The 15369-nt window shown below is 40.7% G+C and overlaps 1 protein-coding gene across 5 annotated transcripts in view; it reads right to left on the reverse strand.

Annotated features, from left to right (window-relative positions):
* The window catches only part of Znf609 (zinc finger protein 609), a 147490-nt gene that overhangs the window by 109821 nt on the left and 22300 nt on the right, over positions 1 to 15369 (reverse strand). For 4 of the 5 annotated variants that reach the window (XM_076576531.1, XM_076576529.1, XM_042281148.2 and 1 more), the window contains exon 2: positions 2768 to 3641. In XM_076576531.1, the coding sequence (XP_076432646.1) occupies positions 2768 to 3514 (747 nt within the window). In that variant the 5' untranslated portion in view covers positions 3515 to 3641. Of the gene's footprint in view, positions 1 to 2767; positions 3642 to 15369 lie in introns of those variants that run through there. The other variant, XM_015998012.3, reaches the window with a different exon arrangement.

The following is a 15369-nucleotide window of genomic DNA, read 5'->3' on the forward strand; positions in this document are numbered from 1 at the left end:
GCCCTGTGCATTCTGGCAAACAACCACTGCCCACTGAGCTACAACCCCAGACCCTGTCCTTTCTTTCACTTTGACTCCTCCCCTCTTTCCATTCCAGAAATGCTTTGTCCTTGCAGAGTGTGTTCATCTCCTAGCAACTTCCAAACATTTACTTAAATATTGTACTAACCAAAGACAATACAATAAAGCACCTTTGAGTAAGTGTGTCCAAATGGGGTTCCAGAGTACAAGGTAAGGATTTTTAGAAAACAGATTCAGCCTCAGCGGTTTATGTTAGTCATCTCGGCATGGTAGAGGCAGAGGAAGGAGGACTACCTCAAATTTAAGAACAGCCTGTCTAGCCGTGTGTGGTGGTGTACACCTTTAGTTCCAGCACTCTGGAGGCAGAGGCAGGCAGATCTCTCTCTGAGTTTGAGGCGAGCTTGGTTTACAAAGCAAGTTCCAGGACAGCCAGAGCAGGGCAACACAGAGAAACCCAGGGAGGTAGAAAAAATAGAGAGAGAGAGAGAGAACCAACCAACCAAAAAAAGAACAGCTTGGTCTATACAGTAAGTTCCAGGCAAGACGTGGCTGCATAAGATCTGTACCAAAAGAAAAATCACAAACAAACAAAAAGTAAACTTGTGCTTATGGTAACACTGGACTGTACAAAAAATTGTATGCTTCTCAAAATACTTCCCAGAAATTATTTTCTCCCGAAATATGAAGCACTATCGTTTTCCCTTTTATCTCTCATTTGACTGCCCCATTCTTAGTCTACCAGGGAGGTAAAGCTTACATCAAGTTACGTTAAGGAGTAAAACTCGATAGCACCAAGATGTAACAGCTAAAGGTACAGTATCTTTCAGGCCATTTAGCTTAAAGATGGTCACCTAAACAGTCTATGCACCTCTAAAAGAAAACAGATTCCATTTCTTCCTTAAAGAAAATCATGAACACAACACAAAGCTAAGCAATATTAATCCTTTCACCCACAGACCAAAACTGAATTTAGAAGATTCCAACACAAGTACTTTAAACGACGAGGAGGAGATGAAGACCACCCTCAGCAGCACCTTTCCACACAGGAGGACAATGATCGTGAACATGGATACATGGGGGGGACTTCCTGAAGCCAGATGTAGAGAACAGTCTAATAGGCCTGGAACAGTAGCAAGAACTCCTGGTACTCCCAGGCCTCTTTAAAACAGCATTATCCATCTGCACCCCAGAGAAAATGACAAATCACAGCCAGCACAGGATGAACCATGCCAATAACCAGCTGGAACTTGACTCTGCCGAGGTGGACTGCAGCATCTGCCACCCAAACACAGGCAGCCTCTCTGGCAGCTGCCACTGGCAAAAGGGAATCAACCATTGTGTTATGTAACTGGAAGAAATTCACAGCCCTGTTACCACAAGTGCCCAGATGTTGCTAAAAGCTACAGATGTGCCAAAGACAAAGACCAAAATACCTAGAGCAAAAAAAGCACATGCTACCACTAAAATCGAGGCAATAAGAGGGCACCACCACCCAAATACATATATCCAGCCTTTATTTATTAACACTTACATATGGAAATAGGTATTCCCTGCTGCAGCTGATGTAATTACAGAGAAATCAATTTATGCCGCATCTGCTGCGATCAGCTGAATGCATAGGGTGAGCAGAGCAAAGCAGAAAATCAAGCGCCAAAGAACAGCTCATCAACAGGCCAGCTGCTTTGTAGGAAACTGTAGGCTGCTCAAGTTTGAGGCAGCCTGAGGTGACCCTAGACTGGAAACTATTCTACTATAGCCCTGCAAGCTTCATTTCCTGAAACATCAACTAAGATCACTTTCCTGGAGGGAGGGACTGGTCCTAATGCCTCCTGGGGCTGCAGGCACCTATGCTTCCAAGTCAAGCAGAAGGGAGGTATCATTAAACTATTTGGCAGCAATAAAACCACCAGGAGACTTTGATTTCCGATGGTTGCAGGAGATAACTGGCAGACAGCAATACTTTCAGGGGCCAAAGAATTTCTAGGCCAAACTTCTAAAGCTACCACAGTAACTGCTAAGGCTGGATTAATGCTGATAGTAGACTCAGTGCGCCCTGCCCCTTGTTTACTAGACTGGTATCTATAGCACTTTGTTTTTTGGTAGCTACCAATAGAACATTTAGCAGATATGCCATGACAATTAACTCTTTGTACTGCCAGAGACCCAGCAGTACCATTAAGAACATCATTCAAGGGGCTGGAGAGATGGCCAAGCAGTTAAGAGCACTGTCTGTTCTTCCAGAGAATGGGGTTCAATTCCCAGCACCCACATGGAAGCTTACAACTGTCTGTGACTGCAGTTCCAGGGGATCTGACGCCAATGTAAGTAAAGTTAAATAAAAAAAAAAAAAATCAGCTTAAACATGTAACCAAAAGTCCATTACATTTATCAACTATTATGATTCTGATAATAAAATTTCAGCCAAGCAAGAAATCACACAAAGATTTAATGTCAGCCTCTAACAAGTGTCTGACATGTGACAATAACAAGGTGTGAGAAAATTCTACCAAGTAGCTGACCCCCAAACAGAAATCGTATTCCAAGAGGTCTGAGCCTGCTGTAAATGACTCTGTAGGGAATCCTTTCATTTGGAACAAGAGCACATTATCATTACCAGCTGCTCTGACCTTGTAATTGGTCATTACCCACAAACTAATGAGCCTCCCACAGAGTGCACACAACACTTGGCAGTTAGTCCAGGGCAGTTCTGACAGGCAGTGGGCAGCCAGACCTGGCCACCTCTTACCTTTTCAGACTTGACTTTCTTTAGTGGCCGACACTCATTCTCCCCTTCCTCTGGCTCCGGCTTAGTTCCCAAAGGATTGAGCGCTGCCCCAGGTTCAATAGCTATACTCCCAAGTGGTTCCACGGCTCCTGTATCCATCCCTGCACTTCCATCATACTGACCACCCCGTCCTCCCAAGGGCCCTGGCTGGAGGACCCCAGGATCCTTTTCCGAACAAGTCCCCACCCCTTCACTCCTCTCCTTCTTGCTCTTAGATGAGCTGTTCTCCTTCTCCTTTTTGGAGCCAGCCACACTGCGCGACGCCTTAGCAGCCTTCTCCGAGCCCTTGGGGCCCAGAGCAGCAGCCAGGCCTCCTGCGTTGGTGCCCTCTCCAGAGCGACCCTGCGCGTCTTTCTTGTTTGCTGCTCCCTCACTTGGAGAGAACAAGGAAGTCCCTGGAGTGGGCTTGCTTGTGTCTTTGCCACTCTTATTCCTTTTGGATTTCGATTTGCCTTCCTTTCCTTGAGGACCTGGCACTGGGGTCACAAACTTGATGTTGTCTGGTAGTGTGGCCACAGCATTGGGAGCTGGTATCCCCACCTCCTTCGAGCCTGACATTTCCAGTTTCTGCTGGTCCTTTTCCAGATCGGCGTCCAGGTCAATGATGAGATTCCCTACTCCAATGTCCCATTCATCCCCACTGTCGTATGTCTCAACCGGGTTTGCATCCACTCCTTTCCCTCCGGAGGCTCCACTGCTCAAGGACATCTTAGAGTCAACGTCCCACCTCAAGATTCAAGGCTCTTCCTTGCCCCCAGCTTTCCTATTTTCAGCTTCAGCTATGTTCTCAGATCTGTCTCCTTGGTCAGTACATGTCCAGTGGACACCATCATTGCTGGAAAAAGAAAAATTTAAAAAGCTATTAAAGAAAACAATACAGGCAAGGAAATAGCCTGAAATAAACTCCCATACAAAACAGACCCTTTCTGTGTGGCTCTCATACAAGTTCAGCTGTATTTCCACCCATGCCACACTTGACCTAGAGAAGGTAATTCCCACTCAACCTCCACAGGGAAGCATACAGTATTTCTAGTTGGCCCTAGACTCTGGCGTTAACTAGTAGACCTACATCCACAGCTGGCTCCCCCTTCCTGGAGGACTTAACTTCTTTCTGCTCCACTGCCAAACGGCAATTCTGTCTGAATCAGTACAGGCCCCAGCACATCACAGACTGAAGCTGCCTGCAACAACCCTGCTCACACCCCCTTTCTGCTGGCTGCTTGAATTATCAGTGACTCAGAACATGATCTAGCAAAAGCCTTAACAGCTCTCTACTAATAGGGCCAATCTCTCCTAAAAATAGTATACAGATTCTTTGTCATTGTGGCATTAAAGAAAAAAGCTTTAATTTAATTTTATTATGGTTAAGGAAAAGGAAAAAAAAAAGCAGAACTAAGGAAAATGCAAATTCAGTGTGTAACTGCAACCAGAGCAAACTACTCTCTGAGGGGACTCAACCTATGACTTGAGCCCAGAGAAGTTACAAAGTCCTAATCAAACTCCAGGTTGGAAATCATGTCTACAAAGCAGGGTTCAATATAGCCTTTCTTGCTAAAATATTTAGAAAGAAAAATGTTTTCCTTGACTCTGCTGAAAGCCTATCTCCCAAAAGTAGAATAAGTCTCCACTTTGTTATAGCAAGATTTAAAGAACTGACTGAAAAACACTAAGGCTTTACCCCACATGGAACAGAGATTGGCTTTAAAAGAATAATTTATGTCTCTCCACTGTCTTCTGGCTTAGGAGACCTAGAGAGAAACATCATCTAGAAAACCCAGCAACCAATGTGAACCATCCAGGTAGAACTTGATGATAAAGCCAAAAGTTTGTTCTTGCATATTCATCTATGTACTATCTTTCTATATCTGTTTAGAAAAAACAAACAAACTTTAACACAGTTGTGTATAAAGAGCAAGCCAGTTGTGTTGTGGAGCATCCTGGAAAGTGATTATGTAACAAGTAAATGATTCACACAGACAAGGCAAGCTGTGACTTGCCACCTAGTCTGTCGTCGTAACAGTGTCTACAAAACTAGGATCCTTAGGCAAAAAAAAAAAAAAAAAAAAAAAAAAAAGTCATTCTAGAATAGGGCTGTACCAAGTGAACACATATAAGTAACTGAGATTTTAAGCAAGAAGTAATATATCTTAATATGTAATTTAGCTTTAGATTTGAGAAGTAGACCCATTACCTAAGTAGAAAGTTTATTGTCAACAGTCATCAATTACTACTTATTAGCAAATATTAATTCTACATAAACCTTGCTTCCTATAGGATGAGCTAAAGTAAGAGTGGGAAACTAGGATGTAACAGCTAAGAGAAGAAAAATTATCCCATTAAAGGTAAAGGAAATATAACCCTTGAAGAGTCAGAGAGATACGGATTTTCAAAGTGACCTAAGAATTCTAAAGAATTTTTAGTGAACTATTTGGAATTTTTAATACTCAAGAAGACTTGGCTTTCAAGAGTAGTATAACAGATATTAATTCATTCACCTGACGTTCTTAAAACTTATTTCCTGTTGGGCAGTGATAACACCCACCTTTAATCCCAGCACTAAGGAGGCAGAGTCAGACAAATTTCTGAGTTTGAGGCCAGCCTGGTCTGCAGAGCTAGTTTTAGGACACCCAGGACTACACAGAGAAACCCTGTCTGGAAAAACCAAATACAAAACCCAACAACAACAACAAAAACCCAAAACAAAAAAAAAACTTATACCCTAGGATGTACCAGGAATTAAACGAATGTTAGGAATATAACAACAAATCAGTGAACAAAGCAACAGAACTAGTATTAAAAGCAATCCTCCTGCAAGGGGCTAAGGGCATTTTTAGGAAAGGGAATGCTAAATTGAATTCCCACTACAGAGTATTATTACAGCACAGATCTTCCCCAACTGATAATGTATCACCTCTGCAATCTCTTTAACTGTTGCTAGGTTTAACATCTACTCCACATTAATTAAGAGTTTACTCACCATCTCCAGAGCTGTATTATTATTAGTGTACAATTTAGCCACTGAATGACCTCATGTTGTTTTACTCTTGGAAAACCACTATAACTTTCCTTAGATTTAAGTGACTTTTCTCTAGAAAACAGGATGGTAATAAAGAGAGAGTGGAGAAGAGAAAAGAAAAGTACAAACATAAAATGACTGGGACTTGCTAACAGTTCTTTCTTCACTATCCTGGCTGACTTGTGTAAGAGCAGGATAAAGTATGCCAATAAGGAAGAAAAGCATTAAGAAGGCAACAGTCTGAAATGAAAAGATGCAACTTATTTGAAAGGACAAAAGGACATACCACTATGGGAGAGGGTGGTAAAGCGCTGCCTAGTTGCTTACACACAAAGAAAGGAAGATGCACGTAAACGAAATTCAGTACCAATTAAAACCAGAGCAATCAAAAAAGCACAAAGATGAATCTATGCAATAAGCATGCAAAGTTATTTTTCCAGAATACAAAGAGAATGAACAATAGAGAGAAAATAATAAAGGAAACAGATGCCATTTAGTACTGCTGAAAAGACTAAAATAAATGGGAGAAAAGTAACCTATCAAAGGCAAAATACAGGAATAACACCTTGAGTAGAACAAAGACCTTGCATGCAGACTGAAAATGGTCACTAAATGTTTAGCAAATTCATTTATTTAGAGACAGAATCTTAAGCACCCCAAGATGGCTTCAAATTCGATATGCAACTGAGGATAGCCTTTAACTCCTGATCCTCATGCCTCTGCCTTCCCATGGCTGGGATGTCAAGCATGTACCACCACACTTCATTTTCTTGTTGTGTTTTGTTTTTGAGACTGGATCTGCTTATGTTGCCCAGGCTGACTATGAGCCTCCTGTCCCAGTCTCCAGAACACTTGGAATTTTACAGGCATGTGACCACCATATCTGACTTTATGAAATCAATGGTTTTGAAAAAAGGAAAAAACAGCCAGGCAGTGGTATTTCATGCTTTTAATGCTAGAACTTGGGAGGCAGTGGCAGGCAGATTTCTATGAGTCAGAGCGAATTCCAGGACAGCCAAGGCCACACAGAGAAACCCTGTCTTGAAACAGCCCCCGCCTCCATTCCCCCCAAAAGACCAGCCTGGGTTACAATAGATATGGTCTATTAAAATAAACAACAAAAAGGGGATGGGAGAGAAGGGAAAGAAATCTACAGAACTTTGAATAGAAAATTTGTTAGGTAAGATAATCTTTTACTGGAAGCTGTAACAAAATAAATAAATCTCTATTTTTTTCAAGACAAGGTTTCTCTGTGTAGCCCTGGCTGTCCCTAGAACTGCCCGCCTCTGCCTGGAATTGAAGGGATGCACCACCACACCTGGCTGTAAAAATAAATCCTTTTAAAAATCTTATACTACTGGGTCGGTTGGCAAAGCTACTTGAGAGGATGAGGCAGGAAGCTCACAAGTTTGACAACTGCCTGGACTAGAGTTAAGTTCAAGACCAGTTTGTGCGTCCTAGTGAAAATCTATCTTAAAAGTAACAAAAACATTTTTTAAGTGGGAAAATAATTTTATTTAATTAATTTATTTATTTTACATACCAACCACAGTTTCCCCTCTCTTCTCTCCTCCCATTCCCTCCCCACATCAAGACATTTTTAAAAAGGAAATCAGTTGGGCCAAATGTTCAGGGTCCTAGTTTCAATCCCAGTGCTGACAAAACAAACAAAAATTATATAAAGTTTTATGTTGAGTTGTTTTTAATGTTTCAAAACAGTTTGCTTTCATTTTTTAAAAGATTTATTTATGTATATTGATGTTTTGCCTGTGTGTGTTCACACATGCGCATGCACAGCGCCAGATGCATGCAGTGCACACAGAGGCCAGAAGAGGGCACTGGATTCCCTGAAACTGGCATTATGGATGTTTGTGGGTATTGAGAACTGAACCTGGGTCCTCTACAAGAGTAGCAAGTATTCTTAACCACTGAGCCTTCTCTATAGCCCTGTTTTCAATTATTTAAGAATACACACATATACATATACATACATATCTATCTATCTATCTTGTCAGAAATTACATAGAACACTAAAATCAGTTCCATAAATGTAAACAATTCTTATAAATACAAATACTACATTATATAATCTGAAGAAAGATTCCATATAAATACTAAAAGTTATCTTTACCTATTAAAAAGTTATTTTTCTTCTAGAAAACTATCTATAATTTCTGAATGTCCAGAATATAAAATAAAGACATATTCCAAGGAATGATTTCTAGTGGTCCTGATGTTCTTTTAGAGAGCTCTTGTCCTATTTTTGACAATAAAAAATTGCATAAGCATTACATTATTTCAACCAGGTGACTTTTCAGAAACCCAGCTTTCAAAACTCAGCAGGCTTCATAGTAACTTTGGTGGTACATTTCAAAATATACACTGTAAAATTGCCAAAGATTCTTTAATTAGCCTTGGCCACAGCAGCCAAACCATTTCCCATCTGTTCCCTACAGCATCCCTGGCTTTATACAGCTAATAATCAGCTCTGACAGGTCATTGCAGAGATGTTTAACCTTAGGAGGTAGGATAACTATCAAGCTGGCTGGAAATGAAAAGCAGTGACTTCTTGCTTCCATGGATGAAAAAATGCAGAATCAAGACAACCAATACCTTATAGAGAGACTGTCTCAAAGCACGTACAAACTTCTGTGACTGTTCTCCTTGCTTCTCTTCTAATTGTACTCCATTTCCCTATTTAGGATCCTCTGATATCACTTGTCCACATGACTTGTCAGTGTGTGTCATCTGTGCTGTTTCTGCACATATCACCAAGAAACTCCTCTCTGCATGGCTCTGGCTAAAGGACCAAGAAGGTCATAACAACCACTCTTCAATCTCTATACCCACCCAAAGCTCATAACTTAAGTCCAGATCTCCATTTCCTATTTGGAACCCAAATACATCTCTTGGCCTAACAGCTCAGAGATAAATTCATAAACCACACACTTTAGGTTATCAACTGCATGTTTTGAGGATATCTGTCACGGGTCATACTGTTTGTCTACCACAGGAATAAATCAGATCTGTCTCCTAGAAGGGTAAAACTGATAAGAGTAGTTCACTGCTCTTGTCCAGAAGGCAAATTGACTACTTAAGCCATACTTACATATAAGCATAATGAGAGTACTTCTCTTTCTAGCCAGATAGAGCTCTATAGCACCCTAGAAGGATTCAAAGAGAGGGTTCTCTTCCTTGTTAACTACTCACACATAATCCAGTCTAGGCAGAAAATAAAGCATACAGTGCTACCCTCTCTTCTTTTTAGGGCTTTAAACAATTTTTCTTAATTTATTTTTATTTTATGTGCATGTATGTTTTGCCTGCATTTATGTCTGTGTGACAGTGTCAGATCTTGGAGTTACAGACAGGTGTGAACTGCCATGCAGGTGCTGGGAATTGAACCTGGGTCCTCTGGAAGAGCAGTCAGTGCTCTTAACTGCTGAGCCATCTCTCCAGGCCCCTAGATAAATTTTCTTACAGACTTTGACCTAGACAAGTGACAGCTGCATTTTAGTGTACATAGTTTTCTTACAAAACTCATGTCACACACATATAGCAGCAGTCAGGGCCACCTAGCAAGGCACTCTTCTCCAAAAATAACACTATATTCACTTCTGGTTAACATAGTTAAAAAACAAACAAACTGAATTAAGAATCAGGAGATGTGATTTCAGGGGCTGGTGAGATGGCTCAGCACAATACATACTGTTCTACCACAGGACCCCGAGTTCAGTTCCCAGTACTCACACTGGTAAGCTCATAAACAGCTGTACCACTAGCTCCAAGAGATCCAAAACCTTCTTTTGGTCTGTGTAGGCCCTCTCACAAATGTGGCATACAAAGATATGTACACATAAATAAAAAATATCTTTTTAAAAGGAGAAATATGATTTCAGAACTTGAATTTCCACTGACATTAAGCAAACTTCATCATTAAATATTAATTTTTCTTATATGAAATGGGAGAAAAATCCACCATGTGCTAAGCATATTCTGGAAACATAAAACTAAAAAAGACAATTCAAAACTATCAATGACTGAATATCATAAAGTCCTGGTGTCTGAACATGCAGAGGACTATTTTATAGTTATACTTCATTATTTCATTAGTCAACTAGCCCCCCCCCCCCTTATATTTATTTATTTATTTTGTGAGCAGTATCTCACTATTTAGCCCATGCTGGCCTGGAACTTAGAACAGGTTTATCTTTGCCTCCCCAGTGCTGGGAATCAAAGGCATGTGCCACTATGCCCTACTTTTTTTTTTGTTTTATTTGTTTTTTAAACATAAGGTCTTACTGGTACTAGGCTTGCCTTGAACTCAAGATCCTCCTGCTTCCTGTGTACTGAGATTATAAGAATATGCTACCTTACTTAGCTACAGGTCATCTACAGAATTTAAAAAAAGTAAAAAGCAGGGTGGTGGCACATGAATTTAATCTGAGCACTCAGAAAGCAGAGGTAGCTGGATCTCTATGAGTTTCAGGCCAGCCTGGTCTAGAGTGAGTTCCAGGACAGTCAAAGCTGTTACACAGAAAAACCCTATCTTGAAAAACTAGAATTAATAAATAAACAAAAAAATAAAGAAAAAAATTATAAAATTGTTTTAAAACAAATTAAATTACAGATTGTATTGATAGCTATTTGAGTCCTATGAAGGGAAATGACAATCATTTCTTCTTCTACAGACTGATACATGTTCTCCTTTTAAAGAATTCCTAGCCAGCTGGGATGTAACTCAGTTATTACAATGCTTGCCCTTAGGTCTCAGTAACATAATGGTTAAAGCATAGGCCTTCAAGAACTGAGTTCAGTCTCTAGCACCCCATGAACTGAGTGTTGTAATCAACACTTGGGAGGTAGAGGCAGGAAGACCAGAAGTTCAAGATCATCCTCAGGAGGTGGAGGTGGACATTTCTTCAGTGGTATAGCCACTGGTAAGTTGTCCGTTCCTCCCTAAATGACCCCTAACCGATGCTCATAAGTAACCTTAATTAAATTCCTTGGTTCACAAAAAAAGCCAATGAAGAAAAAAAAGGACATCAAAGTAAAAGGGGAATGGGAAAGGGATCAACAAAGTGGGAGGGGAGGCAAAAGGTAAGTAGGTATAAATATAAACACATTATACATATATATATGAAACCGATTGCATATTTAATATATGCTAATAAAATAACAACCCCACACTATTCCTAACTCCAGATGTGACTCAGAAGACCTTTTTACTATAATCACTGACAGGTTCTATCCTGTTTCAAAATCTTTCAGGCCCAGGCTAGGGGCACAGCTTGGTAATAGAGTACTTTAACTATTATGCATAGGGCTCTGGGTTCAATTCCCAGCACCTCAAAATAAAAATCTCTCAGGTTCAATGTACAAAGTTCATGGTTTTAACACATCTGGACTCTCTCATCAAGCTCTTCCAACCCACTAGATTGTCGACCTAACATGACAGGCCTTCAAATAAAAACTGTATGAAGTTCAATATGGGTATGTGCATAGAAAACTTAAAATAAATCAATGGGATACAATGAAGTTGCTGAGAAGGGTATCACATTGTGTTATTTTCCCTGAATTCCAGATGCTGCACTGAAACCACATCACCTCAGGTAGCCTGCGGTAAGGATAGTACAACATGTAAACCATCCTGAGTTTATTCAGAGAGAAGAGTAAGGCATCTCCCTCTCCACCTGCCACACTTCAGGAGAACTTACTAATCAACTGGATTTCCCTTTAAGTCTCTTCCTTACATTACACTAATTTATTACATTAATTACTATAACAAAGGAACTGTGTCATCTCCTCAAGTAACATAGCTCTCTGCCATATATCACCAATGAAGTTAGATTTTAAAAAATATACTAGCCCAGTTGGTGGCATACACCTTTAATCCCAGCACTGGGGAGGCAGAGGCAGGTGGATCTCTGTGAGTTCGAGGCCAGCCTGGTCTACAAAGCGAGTTCCAGGAAAGGTGCAAAGCTACACAGAGAAACCCTGTCTAGAAAAACCATTAAAAAAAAAATACACTAACTGTACCAATTTGACAAGACAGATCCAATCAACTGGGCTCATCTGACCATGTGTCATATAAGGACAGCAGAGTAAAATTGTAGTACCTCTGTCTCCAAGTCTTTCTAAGCTGCAGCTCATGAATAGCTTTATGGTCCTTACAAGCTTCTATTCTCAGACAAAGATTATGAGGCTTGACCTGTTTCATTTCGCACGAGCAACTGACATTTCCACCAGGACAAAGCTATTCAACAGAGCTCAGGTACAGATCCTTGGTTGTTTGTCAATATCATTTTGTGCCAGGATAAGTATCTCACACAAGATAAACAGTATACTAAACCTGTAGATAATTCAGTCTCAATTCTCCAGAGATTTACTTGGTGAAATTGACCCACATAGGAAAGGTTTATCAAGACCTGTAAGTAGGCCAAAAAGCAGGAGGCAAAGGTTATCTGAAATAACAACAACAAAAACCTTTGCTACTCTGCTTCTGTTGTAATTAAAGGGGCTACATAGCCCTTTATATTTTCCTCAAAGAAAAAAATGGTGTTATTATTATTATTGGACGTAGGAGGGAGCTAGGCTCAGTAGGAGAGTACTTGTCCCACTGGATGGGACATGGATAAGGCCCTGAATTCCAGCTCCAACACCACGGATGGGGGAGGAAGGCATGATAGTACATGCATACAATCTAGGCACTCGGGTAGCTGAGACCAGAGGATCACAAACTGGAAGTCAGCCTTGGCTTCATAACAAGTTCCAGGGTAACTAGGACACATGGTAAGACTCTGTCACAAAACAAACCACACCAACAACAACCCGTTGTGGGAAGAGTACAAAACAAAGTAGGTCCTAGGCTTCTCAAAATGTTTAATTGTTCTTTAGTACTTTGTTAACTTTCTGCTTCATCTATGCATACTTGCTTCTAAAACCACATGTTCTAAACATAACCAACTCATGTGAACCCTCATGTAGAGATAGTTCTTTGACCTACAAGAGGTTATAGCCCAATAAAGCCACCCAAAATTGATAATCTCCTCATGACCAAAGTACATTTAGTATGCTTCATCTTCAGGCTGAATATGAAGGCTTAAAACACAATATACCTGCCGGGCGGTGGTGGCGCACGCTTTTAATCCCAGCACTCGGGAGGCAGAGCCAGGTGGATCTCTGTGAGTTCAAAGCCAGCCTCGGCTACCAACTGAGTGCCAGAAAAGGCACCAAAACTACAGAGAAACCCTGTCTCGAAAAACCAAAAAGGAAGGAAGGAAGGAAGGAAGGAAGGAAGGAAGGAAGGAAGGAAGGAAGGAAGGAAGGAAGGAAGGAAGGAAGGAAGGAAGGAAGGAAGGAAGGAAGGAAGGAAGGAAAAGAAAAAAAAAACCCCACAATATACCAATAAAGTACAACTGTTTAGTACCATGACTGAGTGGCTACTGAGAGCTGCAACCCCCGACCCCCCCTCCCACCCCACCAGCAGTTTCCTGAAAATCCTTAGAGTAGTGGACCACATACTGCCAGTCCAATTAGAGATAAACATCAAAATCATACTCTGAAATATAGTTTGCTTTCTTTCTCACTTTTTAAAAAATCTTTTGTTTGCTTTTTGAAACAGGATTTCTCTGTGTAACAGCCCTGGCTGTCCTGGAACTTGCTTTGTAGACCAGGCTGGCCTTTAACTCAGATTTGCCGGCCTCTGCCTTCCAAGTGCTGGGATTAAAGGCATATGCCACCGCCATCTGGCACTTTCTATCTTTTAAGATAGAGTCTGGAATATGGCTCTATTAAATTTCTCAAAATTTATAATTTATGATAATTTCTCATAATCATAAAGTCAAAAAGTTCTAACTTAACCAATTAAAAATTGAAGTCTGGCTGTATATACTTTTTAAAAAAATGGTGGCATAAGACTAATCTCAGAAGCAGGTAATGTCTGAATTCTAGACCAACCTAATCTACATAAGCCAGCCAAGGTTACATAGATAGAACCTGCCTTAAATAAATAAATAAATAAATAAATAAAAAATAAATAAATAAATAAATAAATAAATAAATAAATAAATAAATTGGAATTAGAGGATGGATACATGGCTCAACAGTTAAGAGTGCTTACTTGCTGGACTGTTCCCAATACCCACATGTTGGCTCACAACTGTCTGTAATTCCAGTTCCAGGGGATCTAATGCCCTTTTCTGGCCTCTGTGGGCTCCTGCATGTACATGGTATACATAAACTCATGCAAGCAAACACAGATACACATAACAATTTTTTGTAAAGGAAAGAAAAAATAATTTTTAAGTTAGCATTCAAAAGAATGGACATATACTTAAATATACAATAAATATAAAAATTCTAGCTGGGCGGTGGTGGCGCACGCCTTTAATCCCAGCACTCGGGAGGCAGAGGCAGGTGGATCTTTGTGAGTTCGAGGCCAGCCTGGGCTACCAAGTGAGTTCCAGGAAAGGCGCAAAGCTACACAGAGAAACCCTGTCTCAAAAAACCAAAAAAAAAAAAAAAAAAAATTCTATCAGACTTAACAGCATACATTTGTCAAACTTGTCATGTCTGGAAGGTCAACACTGAAAGGGAAGAAGCATGAGCAAACACTGTCGAGTACTAGGAAAGTCCTACACAGGGTATTGATTTGTGGTTATATGGCTAAACAAAAGATGTACACAAGATTTGTGCATTTTGCAGGCATGGTGGTGTTCGTCTTTAATCCAAACACTCAGAGAGGCTGAACTCTGAATTGAAGACCAGAACTACATAGTCTGGACTACATAGCAGTTTCCAACCAACCAGGGCTACTTAGTGAGACTGTTTCAGACTAATGAACAAGTAAAGATAGATAGCTTTGTGCATGTATATCTGGGGTGGGTGGACTGGAGAGATGGTTCAATAGTTAAGAGCATTTGGTTGCTCTTCCAAAGGACCCAGGTTCAGTTCCCATCACCCACATAGCAGCTAACAACTGTCCATAACTCTAGTTCCAATGGATCCAACTCCCTCACACAGACATACTTGCAGGCCAAATGCCATAAGAATTAAATGAATAAATAAAGATTTTAAAAATAGGGCTGGAGAGATGGCTCATAGGTTAAGAACACCGGCTGCACTTCCAGAGGTCCTGAGTTCAATTCCCAGCACCCACATGGTGGCTCACAGCCATCTATAATGAGATCTGGTGCCCTCTTCTGTATACATAATAAATAAATAAATCTTTAAAAAAAAATAAATAAAAATAACTCAGTGATAAGAGTGCCTCGCATATGTGATATTCTAGTGACAGGGTAGGTGGGGACCCTCCGCAAGTCTGAAGCAGTAGCTGGGGCTCAAAAACCCTGGGTGCAAAGTCAACTGGATCTTCCCAGCAGCAAACATAGGCAAACAGAGGAGCTGCAAACCTTCTGACAGCCAGGTGCCCACTCCCTGCAGCTGCACAAAACATCCTGGCTGGAATGGAACCAATGCAGGATCCCCCACCCCCATCACCAATGCAGCAGGCTATGCTTGATAGCCTGAAACAACTGGACTGCTG

Source organism: Peromyscus maniculatus, chromosome 7 (genome assembly GCF_049852395.1).
Source record: "Peromyscus maniculatus bairdii isolate BWxNUB_F1_BW_parent chromosome 7, HU_Pman_BW_mat_3.1, whole genome shotgun sequence".
Lineage (NCBI taxonomy): Eukaryota > Metazoa > Chordata > Mammalia > Rodentia > Cricetidae > Peromyscus > Peromyscus maniculatus.